The sequence below is a fragment of the Tilletiaria anomala genome, assembly GCF_000711695.1.
Source record: "Tilletiaria anomala UBC 951 chromosome Unknown K437scaffold_24, whole genome shotgun sequence".
Taxonomy (NCBI): Eukaryota; Fungi; Basidiomycota; class Exobasidiomycetes; order Georgefischeriales; family Tilletiariaceae; genus Tilletiaria; species Tilletiaria anomala.
Window position 1 is genome coordinate 119408 of NW_013546998.1, and position 17996 is coordinate 137403.

General features: G+C 57.3%; 6 protein-coding genes across 6 annotated transcripts; 3 read left to right on the top strand and 3 right to left on the bottom strand.

The window, feature by feature from the left end:
• Positions 1-74: 74 nt before the first annotated feature.
• Positions 75-3686, top strand: K437DRAFT_83979 (uncharacterized protein). Its single transcript, XM_013388729.1, has 3 exons — positions 75-452; positions 527-1307; positions 1392-3686. Exons 2-3 carry the CDS (start codon positions 540-542, stop codon positions 3492-3494), a joined length of 2871 nt encoding a protein of 956 aa, XP_013244183.1. The 5' UTR covers positions 75-452; positions 527-539; the 3' UTR covers positions 3495-3686.
• K437DRAFT_83968 (uncharacterized protein) lies at positions 3671-9109 on the bottom strand. Its single transcript, XM_013388730.1, has 3 exons — positions 6034-9109; positions 4621-5938; positions 3671-4552 (listed from the first exon to the last, which is right to left on the bottom strand). Exons 1-3 carry the CDS (start codon positions 8901-8903, stop codon positions 3848-3850), a joined length of 4893 nt encoding a protein of 1630 aa, XP_013244184.1. The 5' UTR covers positions 8904-9109; the 3' UTR covers positions 3671-3847.
• A 2636-nt stretch (positions 9110-11745) lies between these two features.
• K437DRAFT_222546 (lysyl-tRNA synthetase) lies at positions 11746-13902 on the top strand (the record flags this gene model as incomplete). The annotated part of the gene is made up of 4 exons (XM_013388731.1): positions 11746-12830; positions 12905-13410; positions 13490-13517; positions 13602-13902. The coding sequence occupies 4 exons, from the start codon at positions 11746-11748 to the stop codon at positions 13900-13902; spliced, it is 1920 nt and encodes a 639-aa protein (XP_013244185.1).
• Positions 13903-14034: 132 nt separating this feature from the next.
• On the bottom strand, positions 14035-15404 carry K437DRAFT_293864 (uncharacterized protein). Its single transcript, XM_013388732.1, has 3 exons — positions 15109-15404; positions 14510-14933; positions 14035-14447 (listed from the first exon to the last, which is right to left on the bottom strand). The coding sequence occupies exons 1-3, from the start codon at positions 15175-15177 to the stop codon at positions 14098-14100; spliced, it is 843 nt and encodes a 280-aa protein (XP_013244186.1). The 5' UTR covers positions 15178-15404; the 3' UTR covers positions 14035-14097.
• Positions 15405-15875: 471 nt separating this feature from the next.
• Positions 15876-17708, top strand: K437DRAFT_234222 (putative alpha tubulin). Its single transcript, XM_013388733.1, has 3 exons — positions 15876-15919; positions 16131-16181; positions 16252-17708. The coding sequence occupies exons 1-3, from the start codon at positions 15905-15907 to the stop codon at positions 17536-17538; spliced, it is 1353 nt and encodes a 450-aa protein (XP_013244187.1). The 5' UTR covers positions 15876-15904; the 3' UTR covers positions 17539-17708.
• On the bottom strand, positions 17695-17979 carry K437DRAFT_255508 (uncharacterized protein). The gene has a single exon (XM_013388734.1). It carries the CDS (start codon positions 17958-17960, stop codon positions 17715-17717), a length of 246 nt encoding a protein of 81 aa, XP_013244188.1. The 5' UTR covers positions 17961-17979; the 3' UTR covers positions 17695-17714.
• Between the last annotated feature and the right edge of the window lie 17 nt (positions 17980-17996).

Consider the following 17996-nt stretch of genomic DNA (forward strand, 5'->3'; position numbering starts at 1 on the left):
CAGCCCCTTCTTTACCCTCAGCTTTGTTCTCACCATTGACCCCACCGTCACCTTCCAAGACACAGAAGAAACTGACATCGATCGTCAAAGGCTCTCCGCACCGCTCCCCGCACACGCCCTCTAAGAGGCCAAAGGATCTTTCAGCCCTTTTTTCTTTCGCTACCACAGATTGCAAGGTCCAACATGGCAATGGAATCGCCACAAGCGACAGTACAAGGACTAATCACGATGGTGCCAGCGATCGCAAGGGAGGGGCTAGAAGCCTTGGTGCGCAAGAACGCGAGCAAGAGGTTACTGGATGCAGCAGCACAAGCAGCAGCAGCCCAATGAAAAAGAGAAAGGTTCTCTCTTCACAAGCCCTCAGTGACGATGCCGACGAGCCGTCCCTGACGCATGCGGATGCGCTTGAGCCCGAGCTCACCCCTGGCCCGCTAACGAGAATGAGAGCCAAGGTGCGCAGTCTCACTGTACAACAAAACGAGCCTCAGCATAAGGCTGAATCGATAGGAGCACAACCTCCCAAAAGGCTTGCGGCCCGCATGAAAGGCGCGGTCTCGGATGTGACGCAACCTAAATCACAAGCTCCGTCCCCAGGTGTTCGTCCAAATATCTTAAAACGTTCCAAGTCCCCTCATTCTCAAGGGCCCTCGCTCTTCGACAGCCTTGTAGGCGTGCAAACGTCACAATCACCCTCGCCGTCGCATTTTGCTTCTACCCCCGCATCCCCATCTGCATGTTCGCGCGATGGCAAAGGTCTCTCGTCGCCTTGTGATGCTCAAGTGGTATGTAAGTCGCAGTCAAATTCGCAGGAAACCACAATTTCTCGTTCCCATCAAGCAGCTACGCGATATAACAGCGCAGCAGCTTCCAAACCTACGTCAGCAGCAACTGGAGGCCTGAGCGGAGCGATCTCACGCGCAAAGACCTACGGTGCTCAGCGTAGCTTTCTCGTGGACGCGTCCAATTGGTCTCATGAAAGCTCCGGACTGCATGAGCGGTTGCGCAAAAGTGGCGAGTTGCGTGTTGAGCTCGGCGATGGGAGCCTTGCTTGTATCAGTGAGAGGGGGGAAGAGATGTTAAGTGTTGATGCAGAGCAAGGCCAAACTTGGCGATCGCGATCCAATTCGCCATCAGGCGGCGTTAGGCGCTCACGTAGGGCAGGAGCCACTTCCTCAAAGGCAGCAGCGCTGGACTCCCTCCTCGGCCTCGACACCTCGCAGGCGAAACCAAAGGCGCGAGAGAGCTATAAGGATCTGCTCAAAAAGTGGGGAGAGGGAGATCTGGAGGAGCAAGGAGCACAGGCTTTCGTGAGTCTGCTCCCTCTGAATACGAGTTGCTTGTGTATATAAGTGAGATCGTGCTAAACCTTCTTGCTACGCAATGCTTGGCAGATGGAGTTAAAATCTGTCACCTCGCTCCGCTCCGCAGGCGAGAATCGTCGATTCAACGATGAGCTCGAATATCTTCTTTCTGGCCTCGACACAAGCGAACCGCGCTCCCTTTCAACACGGCAGAGCTCCTGTGCACTTATCGTCGTTGAAAAGTGTTGCCCCTCACCATTGCAACTTAGCTCTAATGGCAAAGGAGTCAGTGGCATCAGATGTCACGAACACCATGATGCTGACGAAGAAGGGGATGAGGGAAAAAAACAGGCCGAGTTGGATGAATCGATGACCTTCTTGCGCAACTTGCAAGTCACGGACAACATCCAGCGTCTCTACCGCGCTTTGCTTGCGTGCGGCTGCGCAGCACCGCTGACGAGCGACCTGCATGATCCGTCTGGTACGCTCGACGCCATCTTTGCGTTGTACCTTGCTCGCCTCGTCGCTGCAGGAAGCGGAGCAGGTTCAAGTGCTACTGGTGGCGAAAAGGGCGAAATAGGCGCTAGCAACGGAGGCCTCGCGGAAGACCTGCTGCGTACCTCCACTTCTCATCGCGACCATGGTCATGCTTCGCTCTCTGAGGCAAACGGCCGCGTTTCAGAGCATTTTGGTGGACCATATTCTCTTGATCCACATGACCACGCTACTCAGGAGCTGCACCTGTGCCATGTGCTGAGCCGGATGTTGCAGCTGACCGAGGAGCGCGACGCGCTCGCTGCGGAGGACACCGCCGTCCGTGCCTCCCGCGCCACACTTGTCGAGCAGAATTCAGCAAAGGGCACGGCGGGCGGACCGGGCGGCAGTAGAAACCGAAAGCAAGGGAATACACTGCGACTTGTACGAGAAGCCGTGCAGGCATGTCGCTTCTCATTTGCTTCTTCTCACCTTCAGCTGCAAGGCGTCCGAGAGGATCTGCAGCGGCCATCTACACGTGACCTGATCTTTTTTACCCTCACGGAGCTCATTCCATGCTTGTCTCCCGAGGCGCTGCGGCTGCTCTCTTTTGGAGGCGAGGGCTCAGAGTTCGACTTCGCGCAGCCGGCTTCGCAGCAGAGCGAAGACTCTACGCAGTTGATGTGCGCGCTCGATTGCTTAATCAAGGCTTACCGGGCTAACGTCCCATTGTGCGAATCGTCCGGCGCATGTACAGCCTCGGCTGCGACTTCGTCGATGCCCTACGGTGACCGCAGCTTCAGCTGCGGTAACACTGGCCGTGGCGGTGCCAAGTTCAAGACCGATGTCACGTCCTCCAATCTCCATGTCATGCATGCCTGCCTCGTTTCGATCCTCAGCCGCGTCTCAGACGTAGCGGGCTCGCTTGCCGCCAGGAAGATACGGCGTAAGCTACAGCCTCTCGTTCCGCATCTCCAGAAAAGCTTTTTAAATGGCGCCAGTGCATCCGAGCAGCACTCCGCGCATTCAGGGGCGTTTAGCATGCTGGTACAGCTCCTTGTCCTCTCGACGCAAGACAGTGCCGAAAATTGCCAGGCCCTCGGCAGCGTCCCCTTTCTGGAAGCGTTGCTTGCACGAGCGGTTCCGGCGTCGAGACCCGCGAACATCTCTGGCAAAACATCAAGAGAGCTAGGCAAGGAGGGAGAGGACGCTGAAGAAAACGGCTTTGCAGATGTCGAACAAAGATGCTTGATACTCAGCCTGCTCACGAACATCCTCGAAGCTTGTCCTTCACAACGCGCCCTCATCGCCGATGCACCAATTCTCGTTCACACCGGTCGCGAGCAGAACTTGCATTCCAGTCCTGCACTCTCGATTCTCGCCGCGGCGTATATGGACAGTTCAAGAAATGCTCAAGAAGAGCAGACGGCAAAGGCTGCTGCAATTGGAGTCTTCACTGGCTGCTTATCCGTACTGCTTGCCCTGCTCCTCGTTGGTAGTGAGCAGCGCCGAGCATCTTTCATCGCAGCCGCAAATGCTCGCCGAGGCGCCGCGGAGGCAATGCAACAGCTCCTGGAGAGCCTCGAGGATTTCGCGGCCGCGAACCGAGAGCTGCGACTTGCAGCTGATCAGCAAGAATTGCGAAATACCACGGACGAGCAAATGGACAAGATCCAGTTGCTAGCAGATCAACTGCGCAGCGAGTTTGGAAGCGTGTAATTTAGTCAGATGCGCTGCACTACATGTCGTTGGGCCACAACGCCATCGTGAAATGAAAGTGCCGAACACTTGTCGCGCTGTCCGAAATGCACAGAGCTCCTGCAGAGAGAGACTCAATCTCTCGCCACTACACTGCATGTAATGCAGCGGTGCGCACAGCGGGCGAGAGGAATTCCGTCTGCCTTTGTCACACGAGCAAGACTCAGCGCATGGCGCGCGCGGGCAAGCTCGCCAGGTCCCAACCGCTGCCGCGACGGGAGAAACATGTGGCCAAAACGGGCCTTGCACCAGAGAACACTGATGTTCTTTGGGTGGAAAAAGATGAAGAAACCAAAACTACTGGATAGCTATTGCTAGCCGTTCGGTGCCTTGTGTGCCAAGAAGATGTGGGTAATCTCCTTTTGCGTGGCAGCTGAAAGTCCTTTCCCTCGCGCTTTGAGGCGCAAGTTTCGGTCCAGAGTTACAAGAACAGCCTTCGTCGTTTCCGGCTTGATTCGCTCGCGATCGCGTGAGGGGTTGTCTGACAGGATTGCCAGTCGATCCATAAAGTGCGTCTGTTGCCAGTTGACCACCCGGAGAATAATCTCATCGAGCGAACGAGCGCGCACATCGTCCCCAACATCGTTGCCAAAATCGATTTCCTCTTGACGCACAGTCAAATCCGCGAGGTAGTTGCCACGAGACGTCTGTACTTTGAGCCATTTGCTGCAAGAGCGTATGTTCTTTTCGATATAGGCTAGAGCACGTTGGGCACCAGGACCGAGCGGCTCCGGATTCTTTTGCAAGCCATCCAGTTCGGTCACGACCGCGAGTGGAATAATGATGGTCCAGCGCTTCCACTCGACGAGCTGTTCGAGCAGCTTGCCTGGCGCAATAAGAACGTTGGTGTCCAGGACGAGGACTGTGTATCCCGGCACCACGTTCACAAGCTCTTTCCTTCCTGGCTTGCGCCCGGCCTCTTTCTTGCCCTGTCCATCTTGCTTGGTTCGGGTGGGCATAAGTGGCGCAGCAGCAGACTTTGCCTGTTGGATTACACTCTTGAGGTATCGATGACGCGCCTGCGGGGAAAGAAAAGATCGTGGAGTCATCAGTCTACATTGCTCGTATGAGTTGCCAGGCCGCTGACCTTAAGAACACGAATCTCCTCCGGCAGGTTCCCGTCATCAGCGTCTTCGTCGCTCTCTCGCTCGCTCGACGAGTCCGCCTCCTCATCGCTGTCAACATCAAATTTGCGAATATGCGGAGAAGTTTCGATCGCTTCCACTTCCTTCTCTTCAATGGCCCAACGCTCGATTTTGTTGCGCAGCGGATTGACAACGGCGACAGATTGGGTTCGCTCATCAAAATCGAGACCAGGAACCGTCTTTGCGAGAGACATGAGCGTGTGTAAGAGGCGCTTCCAGCGCAAGTCTGTGAGCACCGAGTCGGCACGAAGAGTTGGCTGGTCATCGTCTCCTTCAGAGGTGACGTTCTCGCTGCCCCAACCTGTTTCCCCCATGGCTTGTTCACGAGTAAGGACGTCTACCTCAGATTCGAACTTGAGGGCCGAGATGCCTGCGCGAGGCGGTTTCCAAAAGCCTCGTTCGTACACTCGGCGCCCAACCCAGGCCATGCCGCGTAAGCACCAGTCTTCTGGTAGCGGTTGAATTCCCGTGATCTTGCTGGGCATATCCTTGCGCGGGTCAATAGGATGAGGGGCATGTACAGCGAGCTGGGTCAAGGCTTCCCATGGCACCCATCGCTCAAGAATGCCGAGCGCAACGGTCTGCTTCGCGACGGTCGCCAGGAAGGTGAGTATGATGGTGAGGTACGGGTTGATGGTTGCGTTCCGTGATTTGATCCAGCGCACGATAAGGATGCGCAAGGAAGTGAAAGCCAGGCGCAATGCACACCGGAGAGGCAAGGGCAGGTCCTCATCAGATGGTGCTTCATTGGACTTCTTCTGCAACGTGACGATAGTGTTTTCAGGGGCATCCCTCATCCCAATTTTCGGCGATGATGGCGGGCTAGAGACTTTCGAGTTCTGACTGAGTATGATGGCTGTAGGCGTCTTTGCCTCGATGCGCTCCGTCTTGCGCGCTTGACTCTCTTGACTAGCTGCATCTGTCGCGGTGGCAAAGATGGCATCCTCGGCACCGTGCTGCAAGATGGCTGCAACGTTCGCCGTCGCCATCATCATCCACTCAGCGGAGGAAATAGATGCCGTGCTCATGACATCCGGCGAGGAGCGGCCGCTTGGATCGACATCTTGCAAGGCAAAGAGGAAGCGTTGGAACACGTCTTCGAAGTCGTCAAGCTGCACGCGCGTAATGATCATTCCGTGCATGCACACGAACAAATCCGTCAGCGACGCGTCCGAACCTTGCCTCCTGCTTTGCAGTTTCGGATCGAAGAGTGGCAACATCGACTCCCTGGCTGAAAGGAAAGGGTGAGAGGCCGTCAAGCTGCAAATGAGCAACCGACAGCACAAGTGTCGCATCAGCAACAAGGTAGAAAAAAGATAGGAACCCGCAGAGACAAGCGCCGAGAACTTGCTCACCTCCTGCAGAAATGATGTAGGGCCCGCAGCTCTTCATTCCGGCTAAGGATCCCCAGGTGGTGATGCAGCCTCCCCGTCCCTGGCATATCTGCTAGACCTTTGGCATACCAGTCCCTCGCGGTGATGCGCCACGTTTCTTTTTCCTCTAGCTCCCAGTCGCCCAGCGCGTCGCTTCCGATGCTGGCGCGCTCCAGGCCAGCAACATGCGGTGGCGGCCTGGCGGCGCTCCCACCTTCGTCATTGTCTTCATCATCGATACGAGCCAAGTTGGTTATCTTCGCCTCGGTCACGCTTGTTGACTGCTGCTGATGCTGCTGCCTCACTAGCACGCGTCTAGCCTTGTTGCGCACGCCACCATTACAATTCTTCGCTGATCTGTTGAGCGCAGCGCTGAGACCCGCTACGGCCATCCTATAGCGCGCCAGGTCGCCGAGGCTCTCGATCCACGCGCTCTTGAAAACGCGGAGGATCTCCGACTCGAGCAAGTTACTGTAGAATGCGTACGCAAAGTAGATAAACTCGGTCAAATGGTCGAGCAGCTGCGCTTGCGCCGCTGTGCCCGCTTCGTCAGTCGGCTGCTGCGTCGGCTGAGGGTACGGCAACGCATGGCGCAGTCGCTCGAGCATGATATGAAAGCCTGTCTGCCAGAGACGCGTGGGGATATTGTAGTTCTGCGGTAAGGAATGCAGCGACGCCGGCAAGCCCGGACGCAGCACCATCTCCATGAAGGCTTCGTGCAGCTCGGCAAGCTGTCGATGCTGTGCTATGAGGCGCAGCCACGCCTCGTGGTCAACAGCACCGACGGCACTGGTACTACTAGTGCCGGTAGGGTTGCCTGCTCCTCCTCCGCCTGCTCCCGAATTTGCCCCGGCCATAACGACAGCAATGCCCGAGGGAAATCCAGCGTCAAGCAACTGGGCACCACTTCGCTCGTTGCGCTTCTCGACCGCGGCCTTGTGATCTTCCTGCAACTTTTGCTCGAGCTGGGAGATGTCCCGGTAGGCGCGTTTGAGGTCCATCACATAGCTATTCACTTCACCTCCGCCCCCGCCTGCTCCGCCGGTTCCGCGAGATTTGGCGTCGCGCTCGCTTTTGTTCCCATCCGGAGCTGAAGGCGATGCGTCTGTCTGTCCACCACCACCGCCTCCGCTACGTGCGCTGGACGCACCGCCACGCCTGCGCCTGCGTTCACGTGACGCCTCGCTCGACGTGACGCTCGCTGCGCCCGTGCTCTTGCTAGCGAGCGAAGAACTGACAAGTGATCGGGCGTCGCTGAACGACGTAGGCGTGATCGTCCCCACAGCCTGCACGGCAAGTTGGCCGCTAGTGCTCGTCACAGGTCCTGCCACGGCAGAGGACACCGACGACGGCCAGACTTTAGAATCGCTGCCGCCGCCATTTGCGCTTGCCGGTGCACGCTTTTGCATCGCAGCAAATTTGACGGGATCGTGTCGACGCGGATCGAACAGTTGTGTCCCGCCAGCGCTGCCGGCGGCGCTACTTGCTGTTGTTGTCGCGAGCGATGCGGTTGTGCCTGTGCCTGAATTAGCGTTTGCATTTGGACCCGGTCCTCCTGTAACGCCTGTACCGCCGCCACCGACTGTCGAAGCGTTTGCGTTGCCACCATTGGCTGCGGCTGCTATCGTTCGTGGACGAGGCTCAAAGTCGTCGTCGTACGTTGTGCGGCTGTACAATGGGCGCTGCTCTTCTTCCCAAGTTGAGGCGCCACTTGGGGGGAGGGGCGGGTGCAGATGGTTGTGATGGTGGTTGTGATGATGACGATCGAACTCGTCACGCTCATTGCGCTCTCGATCTCGATCTCGATTCTCTCGCCTCTTGCCACTTCCAGCCCCGCCTCCCGCACTGCGATGATGATATGCATGTTGATGGCCCTCCTGCAAGTGTGAGTGGTGCGAGCGATGTGGAGCATGCTGTTGTTGACGCTCAGATGCCGATGTAGGTGCATCAGGATCGAACAGTTTTCCACCCGATGGCCCTCCGCGCTCGCCCATGGCGCCTCTCGGCACCATGCGCAGGGATGCGACAGAATCCACCAGGTCGTCACCTGCATAGGCGGACGCGACTGCTCCTCGCGATTCTGCACGATCCCGATCCCGATCGCGGTCGCCGCGTCCTGCAGCGCGATGTTGGCGGGAGGACGAGCCAGCGCCATCCCTACTGTCCCTCTCCCTTGACTTGTCTCTTTCTCTATCGCGCTCACCCTCCTTGTTCCGCTCCCTGTGGCTGTGGCTGCTGCCGTCTCGATCTCGATGCCGCTCCCGCTCGCCGCGCGTCCCATTTGCGCCCACTCCGCCACCCTCCTTGGCAGCCGTCTTGCGCTTGTAATTCATCAGACTCGTCGCAAGGTCGACCCTAGACACACTCTTCGATGAAGATCTGTCTTCATCCGCTGCTGCTAGTGCGGAAACTCGAGCGGAGGCACCGCCTCCGCGCTCTCGCTCGCGGGCTATGGCGGCGCGCTCCTTGTCGCGGCTGGCCCCTTCGAATCTGCATGCGCGCGCGTTACCAGCACGAGACGATTGATTCTGCTGCTGAGTATGGGATTTTAGATGCAGCTCCGAGCTCGAAGCAGACGTGATGCCACCGAAGAGCGTCGCCTCCCCGGAAGAGCTGTTCGTCAACCCCGACGGCGCACTGCGATCGCGCTCAATGGCACGGTGGTGTTGCTGTTGTTCGGAACACTGTCCTGCTGCAAATATGTGTACATTCGGATCCGATTTTGTCGGAGCAGGCTGAAGGTCGTCCTTATTGGCGGCTGCAACAGCACTGTTGGCGCTCACTGCAGTGCTGTGCGTCTGCGCAGGCTGGAACGAAGGCGTTTCGGCGCTCAAGACAGGTGCTGCGCGCATACTGGTTGATGGAATGCCCAGCTGTTTTTGCCTCGGGGAAAGTGTGATTGGAAGTTCCTTCAAAAAGACACGAATGGAGCACTCGAACGTGGTCTGTACTTCAGATGTCTTTGTCAAGCGATGCTGCTCAGCAGCAAGAGGTCTTGCGGTTAATTCTGCTGTAGACGCCAAGATGCAGCGTGTTGAACAAGAAGTCTCAGCGAGATGGGACCGAACGTGACAGAGTTGTAGCGCTTTTGTCTTTGTACTTTCGCTCGCTGCTCCTGATGCTACTACCACTTCTTCCGCTGCTGCTGACGCTGTTGGGTCCAGGTGTTGGTGGCATGGCGCGGGTAATGGGTTTGCACTGTTGATGAACACTGATATTTCTTCCACACGTTCGGAGTATGGTCTGAAGGTTTCTTGATGCCTGTATGGTGGGCTCCGAAGCTGTCGAGGCGACCGATGTGTTGCGCAGTCACCAAAGACCACTTCAAGCGACTAGTTGGCGAGGTCGACCGTGGCCATCCCCCCTCAAGCGGCCTGAGATTCTAAAGCTTTGCCGCCGTATTGGAGAAACCTTGAGGAGAGGTTTTCAGCTATTGCCTGACCGTCTGCTTCTCGATCGGACGTGACCCAGCTTTTCTAGAGATTAGCAAGTGCCCGTACAACCGTGAGACTTGCTCCAGCTGATGCGGATGATGGCGTTGCGTTGTGAGGTCTCCGCCGAGGCTTGGTTTTTCTCACTGGCATTGAAAGGAGCGTGTCTTGAAGCAAATCACGTGATCATTTTGTAACCTGTTCCTCACGAGAGCCGCAATAACCAACTCGAAGCACCCACATTCCGCAGGAGCCTCGCGAAGAAATCGGGTTCGTTTTTGCGAAATTCACTTCGGTTTTGTTCATCAAGTCATTCTATCTATCATGCTTGCTTGCTTCTCATGTGTGCAAAACCGACTGCGTCTACTATATTTTTGAGAATATACAAACGCGGTCATCGCTTGTTGTAGCTTCGCCTTGGCTGTTCGAACCCCAAGAAGAACTCACAGCGGTGAATGATGGCTTTCGCTATCTTTTGCTCTGGCTCCTCGGTTCACTGGCGATTCGCCGGCCAACGTGCCATGCCCCCCCTCCCTCGACAACTTCGCATTCTTCCCTACTAGAGCTTCCATGCAAGCTTTCTCTCCGAAGATTATTTCACCTTCCTTACAAGCTGAAAGTACTGGGTATTTTTCCTTCCTGTGACCAAGTCATCTCAGTGTCACCTGTTGAATGCGCTTCACGTCAACGTCATACCCTCCGCCATGGCGCTGCGTATCTTGGATGCTAACGGCATTGCATGCATCATTGAGGATATAATGCATCCCGTTCAAGACTTGATTCAGCTTGAACAACGTGACCTACGCCAGGGTCTTAGCTCATGGAGCTTCTGCAGCTACTGACTCAAACTTACAATGAGGACATTCGGACTTTGCGGCGCGTACCGATCGCGATCGACTCCACAATCTTCCTGCGTCAACTGATTACAACGATGGAGCTGATCATGCGGTCCGCCGCAGCCGATGGAACAGTCTTCAGGAACTCCATTCATTGGACCTCGCGTTCGAATGGGGCCGCTCAGCCTTCATCCTGCTATTCAGGGTGGTACCTTTGTGGCATATTAGAAATTGGGTAACAATTTGAGCGGCTGAAGGGTTATACATGACCGAGGGAAGGCATTTTCTCCTTGTTAACGCGAGCAAGTTTGTCGTTGGATGGGACATTGGGACCATCAGCGGCAGCAGAAGCAGATGATGACGACGATCATGGCGGTTATGGCAATGATTGATGAAGGAGAGCAGAGTTAAAATTGCCTTTTCATGACGCAAACGATCCAAATCATGCTTAGCCATACTGTTTCGAGCCAATGACACCTGGATTCGAAAGCCTTGTGATGAGCCATCTACACCGTCTTGATTGAATTCCATCTGCATAGGGACGTACCGTCTAATGGACAAAACTGGGTGATTTGTGGGTTTGCGGCGATTGCAAGATACCCAGTAGCTTACAAGCGAGGCCGAAATGATGAATCGATGCACAGCATTCGATTCGAAGCACACACCCTTTGCATCCCCATTCACAAGCCACCTGACCGAGCGAATAGGCGAGCATCTGCATCAGCAGTGACTGGAGAAATCGAACATATAGACACTAACGCTAATGCGACATGACACATTCCCTCAAACTCCGCCATCCATATAGCCATAACCCGGTCCAATATGAATCATATAATTGATATCTCCATTCCTGGCCAATGGTCTTTCTCTCCTTTCCACCTCAGTTATGTGCGGCCCTGCATTGATCTTGCGCACTGAAAACGGAAACGAACCGTTCCGCAAAACGGAAAACGAAAATTCCGGGGAGTCCCCCGCGAGCTTTTAGACCCGAAGAAGTTGTCTTTTTGTTACCTTTTTGGACTTCGTCCACCTTCCACAGATCCGCCCATTCTTCGTCTTCCTCCTTCCCACTTTGTGTTCCTGGAGATTGTAGATTCGGACATCCGCAGGCAAACGTAGCTGCTGCACGTTTGGGACACGCCGGGAAAAACGAACCAAGCGATTGCACACGCTCGAGTGACGGGCCCACAGCCAGGTCACCCACTTACTTCCCTACACCCTGTGGGCTTACTAGGCGTTGCTCAAGTGCATGAATGCTCAACGTTGCCGCACGCAGTATACGTAGCAGTTTTACACACCGAAGTCTGTCGCATCACCCGCTTGCTGTCTCTAACGCCACAGCTGCATCGCCAATCTCGGTCGCCTATCCAAGCGCTAGAAGAACTACAGTCTCTCTAGTTCGACACAGCAACAGCAGCAGTTTCAAAATGGCTGACCAGGTTGCAAACAATGCCACAGTGGGCGCTGCCGCAGAGCCTCCTCGCAACCTGCACAAAGACCCTGTCACCGGTGAGATGATATCCAAGAACGAGCTCAAGAAACGTCAGAACGCGCGCGCTGCCGCTGAAAAGAAAGCCGCCAAGGCCGCTGCCGCACCCGCTGTAGCTGCTCCGGCCGCTGGCAAGGCGGCTGCCGGTGCCGAAGGCCAGGAGGAGGACGCAGATGACCTCTCACCCCAGCAGTACTACGAGCGGAGATGCAAGACTGTCCTCAAGCTGCGCGAAACGCATCAGCCAGATCCGTACCCGCACAAGTTCCATGTCTCCATCTCACTCTCCGAGTTCATCGCCAAGTACGACGCAACAACGCAGCCTGGCACCTCTCTCAAGGATCAAGGAGAGGCGCATCTCGTCACTGTCGCAGGTAGGATCCACAATGTCCGCAGCTCATCGTCCAAGCTGCGGTTCTACGATCTGCACGGCGAGGGCGTCAAGATCCAGATCATGGCCTCCGCCGCGGACCACCAAGGTGAAGCAGGTACGCCGGAGGGCTTCATGGAGCTCCACGACCTGCTGCGTCGAGGTGACATTGTCGGTGTGCAAGGCTACCCTGGCAAGACCAAGAAGGGAGAGCTGTCGATCATGCCTGTCTCACTAAAGCTGCTCGCGCCGAACCTGCACATGCTGCCGCGCCAAGCGCACACCATCTCCGTCGGCGATACGTCCATCCAAAAGGGCGGCTTCACCAATCCGGAGCAGCGCTTCCGCAAGCGTTACCTCGACCTGATTGTCAACAACCACGTGCGCGACATCTTTGTCAAGCGTGCAAAGATTATCAACTACGTCCGCCGCTTCCTCGACAACCTCGGCTTCCTCGAGGTCGAGACGCCGATGATGAATCAGATTGCCGGCGGTGCTACGGCCAAACCGTTCGTCACGCACCACAACGACCTGAACATGGAGCTGTTTATGCGTATCGCGCCGGAGCTGTACCTCAAGGAACTCGTGGTCGGTGGCCTGGACCGCGTGTACGAAATTGGGCGTGTCTTCCGTAACGAGTCGATTGATCAGACGTGAGCATGCTGGTCTCTTCTCATTTGGCGACTTCAGTGCTTACTGAGCACATCCCTTTTCCGCGCGTCGACAGGCACAACCCAGAGTTCACGTCGTGTGAGTTCTACATGGCGTACGCCGACTTTAACGACCTGCAGACGATCACCGAGTCGATGATCTCGGGGTTGGTCAAACACGTGACTGGCTCGTACAAGGTCGTGTACCACCCGGAGGGCAAGGACAAGCCGGATGCTAAGGCGTACGAGATCGACTTTTCGCCGCCCTGGAAGCGCTTCGACATGATCGAGACGCTCGAAGCGGCACTTGGCGTGACGTTCCCGCCGGCGGACACGCTGCACACGGACGAGGTGCGCAAGTGGCTCGACGAGCTCTGCAAGAAGCACAAAGTGGACTGCAGTCCACCGCGGACGTCAGCGCGACTGATCGACAAACTCGTCGGAGAATTTATCGAGGAGCAGTGCGTCAACCCGAGTTTCATCGTTGGCCACCCTCAGGTCATGTCGCCGCTTGCCAAGTACCACCGCTCGCGTCCAGGTTTGACAGAGCGTTTCGAGGTGTTCGTTGCGAAGAAAGAGATCGGTGAGTGGGGGCCTGTCGTATTGTTCCTTTGCGTTTCGCACTCTCATCCTGTCCTATTCTGTCCGTTTCGTATTTCCAGCCAACGCGTACACCGAGTTGAACGATCCGTGAGTTGCCCATCAGACTGAGGGCGCGTCGTATAGCCTACTCGCGATTGCATGCTGACTTTTGCGCTTCTGCCGTGGGTACAGGTTCCAACAACGCAAGATGTTCGAGGAGCAGGCGAGCCAGGCGGCGCAAGGCGATGATGAGGTCGCGCTGATCGACGCGACGTTCGTCGACGCGCTCGAGCATGGTCTGCCGCCGACGGCTGGCTGGGGCCTGGGCATCGACCGGATGACGATGTTCCTGACGGACAGCAATCGGATCGGCGAGGTGCTGACGTTCCCGATGCTGCGCCCGGATGTTGTCAGCAAGCCCGACGCTAGCACGGCGGCCAAGGCAGCGGTCAGCGCTGCGGCTGCGGGCGTCACGGCTGATCCGAGCGCGTAGATGCGAGGCGCTCGCGAGGCTTAAAAGAACACCAAAAGAGAGACGCTTGTAATTACAGACCAATGGCCCCCATCGTATCGCACTGCGCATGAAAGGACGCTCGTGTCCCGCTCTAGACGGACAGAACAGACTGCTTGCGGCGGCATATCCGCGCACATGCGAAGGCGCGCACTCCCACCCCATTTAGTTCCAAAATCACGCGCAACTATCTACAGGCCACATGAGCGTATTGAGCGGCAGCTGTGATCGGATGAGAGTCTGCACGTCCTCGTCCCGCAAGTGCAACTCGGCCTCGGCCCAGACGTCGCTGATGCGCACGGTGGCGAAGCCGAGCGAGCGGAAGAGCGCGAGCGACGGTGCGTTCGCAAGGGAAATCTTGGCCATGAAGCGCACACGTACGTCGGTCTGTGCTTGCGCGGGAAGATCCTGGGTGCGCGGTCGGGGCGGAGGCGGGCGGTAGATGGACAGCGAGGGCGTGCACCGGGCGTACGTGAGGAGTAGCAGCAGCGCTTCGCGCCCGATGCCGTGGCGGCGGTACTGCGGATCTGCGCGCGGTGTGGAAAGGTATGATGAGCGGCTGCATGCGCTTTGAGCACGGGGCACGCACCTGCAATCATGAGCTCACACTCGGCGTCGAGCAGCTTGGGTGTTGGCAGGTACGGTGAGGCTGATGTTGCGTGGCCCTCTGCTTCTTCTGCGTCGTCATCGGAAGCGGGCTGGAAGAACATATTGACATCTCCGCACATGGGCCAGGCCTGGAGCCATTCGTCGATGCTCTCTCCCTCGCGCGGCCCGGACGGTGACGGTGGCGATGACGGTGCCGCCGATGCAATTGCATGGTCTGTGCCGCTGATACCGCCATTGCCGCGGCGGTCGAGGCTGGGGCTCTTGGCGAGGATGATGAATGTGAGCTTGTCCGGATCGTCATGCCACGACGCCTGCATATCGTACTCCTGCTCTAGACTGAGCGGCTCCGACGCGGTCTGCTGCTGCAGGACCGGGTCGGCCATCCACTCGTGGTAGCGTTGCACCTGCAGGAGGCGGAAGGAGGAAGGGGGGGGGGGTCCGAGGCGTCATTCATTTTTTCATCCATCCATCCGTGTAAATACACTGTTCAGCGGCGATCGACAAGACCGCCCGAAATTCCGCGACACATGTACGGCCCCGTGGGAGATCCGTTCTCTACTACTGGCAAGGAGTACTTACATGCTGCCTGCGGTAGGGAACGAGGATGCACTTTTCGCCGACGAGGACGGTGGCCTCGTTGTCCCTCATTGCGTGGCTCGGCGGGGCACCCCTTTGCAGTTAGCCGCAAGTGCACTAGGAAGAGCTCTGGCGATACAGGAAGCTCGGCGCAGCCATGTCCAGCCAGCCAATGCAGCTGTGCAAAGCTCGTGTATCCATGTGATGGGTCGTGTTGGTGGCGAGTCCGTCGGCGACGCCAGCCCAGTGAGGATCGCTGGGTCTTGGTAGGGCTTGTCCTGGCGTTGTTACAATGTAGGGTTATTATTTACTACTACTGTGCAAAATGTGCGGGAACCAGTTGGTTAGGGTTGGTGCTGGTGCCTGGCGCGCACGTGCTGTTTGAGTGGGACGCGTCCCAAGTGCAGGGCAGAGAGCGGGAGCGACGGACAGAGCGAGTTAGGGTTGCCGTGTCTGGTGCTCAGCAGGAGGAGTGAGAGTGCACAAGTGTTGTTTATTCTCAAACTCTGGCACGCCAGCAGCGCAGTGTTGTGGTTCGCTGTCCAGCAATCACATACCGCCCCCCGCGCGCGGGCCCGCCTCCGTCAACAAGAGCGCATTGCGCAAGCAAGAAACGCTCGCTCGCTCTCCCCTTTTCTTCTCTCCCCTTGACCATCACCATCGCATCAGTCACCTCTCGCCCCCCATCAACCGATCCACCCACAACCGCTGCACGTTACTTTGACAGCGCAACTGCATCGTCTCTCTGCGACTCTTCGCAACAAAATCCCCAAACACAGATCCGAATACACTCGCCACGATGAGAGAGGTGAGCGCCGCGCGCCGACCACCCACCCCCCGCTTGCTCGCTCTCTGCCCCTCTTTCTCCCTCCCCGTATGCAACCTGCTGACGATCTCTTTCGTTTTGTTCTTGCTTGTGGCTCGGTGTTCTAACAGGTTCTGGTACGTGGGATAGATGTGGAATAACGGCCTCTGCTTGGACCTGGGCTCATTAACCCGCTTCCCTCCTTTTCCTTCTACTACAGTCGATCCACGTCGGCCAGGCCGGTATCCAGATCGGTAACTCGTGCTGGGAGGTGAGCTTGAATAGCTCCGCAAGCAACATATCATCTCCAAGACTGACATGGCATCTTACCTGCCTCGCAGCTCTACCTCAACGAGCACGGCCTTTCGCCCGACGGTCGCATCGTCGCCGGCTCGCCGTCGGAGAACGATGACGGCTTCAGCACTTTCTTCTCTGAGACTGGCTCTGGCAAGTACGTCCCCCGCTCCATCTATGTCGACCTGGAGCCCAATGTGGTCGACGAGGTGCGCACGGGTACCTACCGCTCGCTTTTCCACCCCGAGACGCTCGTCACGGGCAAGGAGGATGCGGCCAATAACTATGCCCGTGGCCACTACACGGTCGGCAAGGAGCTCATCGACCAGACGCTCGACCGCGTTCGCAAGCTCGCCGACGCCTGCTCGGGTCTGCAAGGCTTCTTTGTCTTCCACTCCTTTGGCGGTGGTACCGGTTCGGGTTTCGGCTCACTCCTCCTCGAGCGCCTCGCGCAGGACTACGGCAAGAAGGCCAAGCTCGAGTTCAGCGTTTACCCCGCGCCGATGATGTCGTCCTCCGTCGTGGAGCCATACAACTCGGTGTTGACGACGCACACTACGCTCGAGAACTCGGACTGCTCTTTCATGGTCGACAACGAGGCGATCTATGACATTTGCAAGAGGAACCTCGGCATCGTCGCGCCAGGCTACTCGAACCTCAACCGCCTCATCGCACAGGTCGTCTCGTCGATCACTGCGTCGCTGCGCTTTGACGGTTCGCTGAACGTGGACCTGAACGAGTTCCAGACGAACCTCGTGCCGTTCCCGCGCATCCACTTCCCGCTCGCGACCTACGCGCCGATCATCTCAGCCGAGAAGGCGTTCCACGAGAGCAACTCGGTTGCCGAGATGACGTACTCGTCGTTCGAGAAGGGTAACCAGATGGTCAAGTGCGACCCCCGCGACGGCAAGTTCATGGCGTGCTGCCTGCTCTACCGTGGCGACGTTGTACCCAAGGACGTCAACTCGGCCGTCGCGGCAATCAAGACGAAGCGCACGATCCAGTTCGTCGACTGGTGCCCTACGGGCTTCAAGATCGGCATCTGCAACGAGCCGCCCGCGCTCGTCCCCGGCGGCGACCTGGCTAAGGTGAGCCGGAGCTTGTGCATGCTCGCCAACACGACGGCGATCGCCGCCGCGTGGAGCCGGCTCGACCGCAAGTTCGACTTGCTGTACAGCAAGCGCGCCTTTGTCCACTGGTTTGTTGGCGAGGGCATGGAGGAGGGCGAGTTCTCCGAGGCGCGCGAGGATCTCGCAGCGCTCGAGAAGGACTACGAGGAAGTCGGTCTCGACAGTGTCGGCCCTGAGGACGAGATGGAGCCAGAGGAGTACTAAGCGCGAGCCACGAGTGCTAGTGTGACATGCGGTGAACCTTGGCTCTCCACGTTGTGTTTGGGTCGCTCGCCCATCTCCTACCGCCTTCCATGCTTGAACCGGGCGCTGGATCGCGCACGCGCTCGCCGTGCGACGTGAATGTACTACACACTTGTTCCTTCGTCCATTCTTCCATCTTATCCCATTCTTGTCTTCACTGTGCTTGAGCTTCGCAAGTGTACGACGCAATGTTCAGTGCTCGGCATGTAGCTGGTAAGCCAATCGGGGCTAGGCTGCAGCGTGCGGGGGACGGTTCCATCGATTCTGCTGGCAATTCTCGGCAGCCTTGGACTTCTCTTTGGTTGGCGAGCTTCGCCAGCTGAGCCGGGAGATGCCCCGTGGCGCATCTTTCCCGTGCCAGGGAGGCGGCCTCGAGAATCCATGGGCAAGGACCAGTGGGATCCTTAGTCAATGCTGTG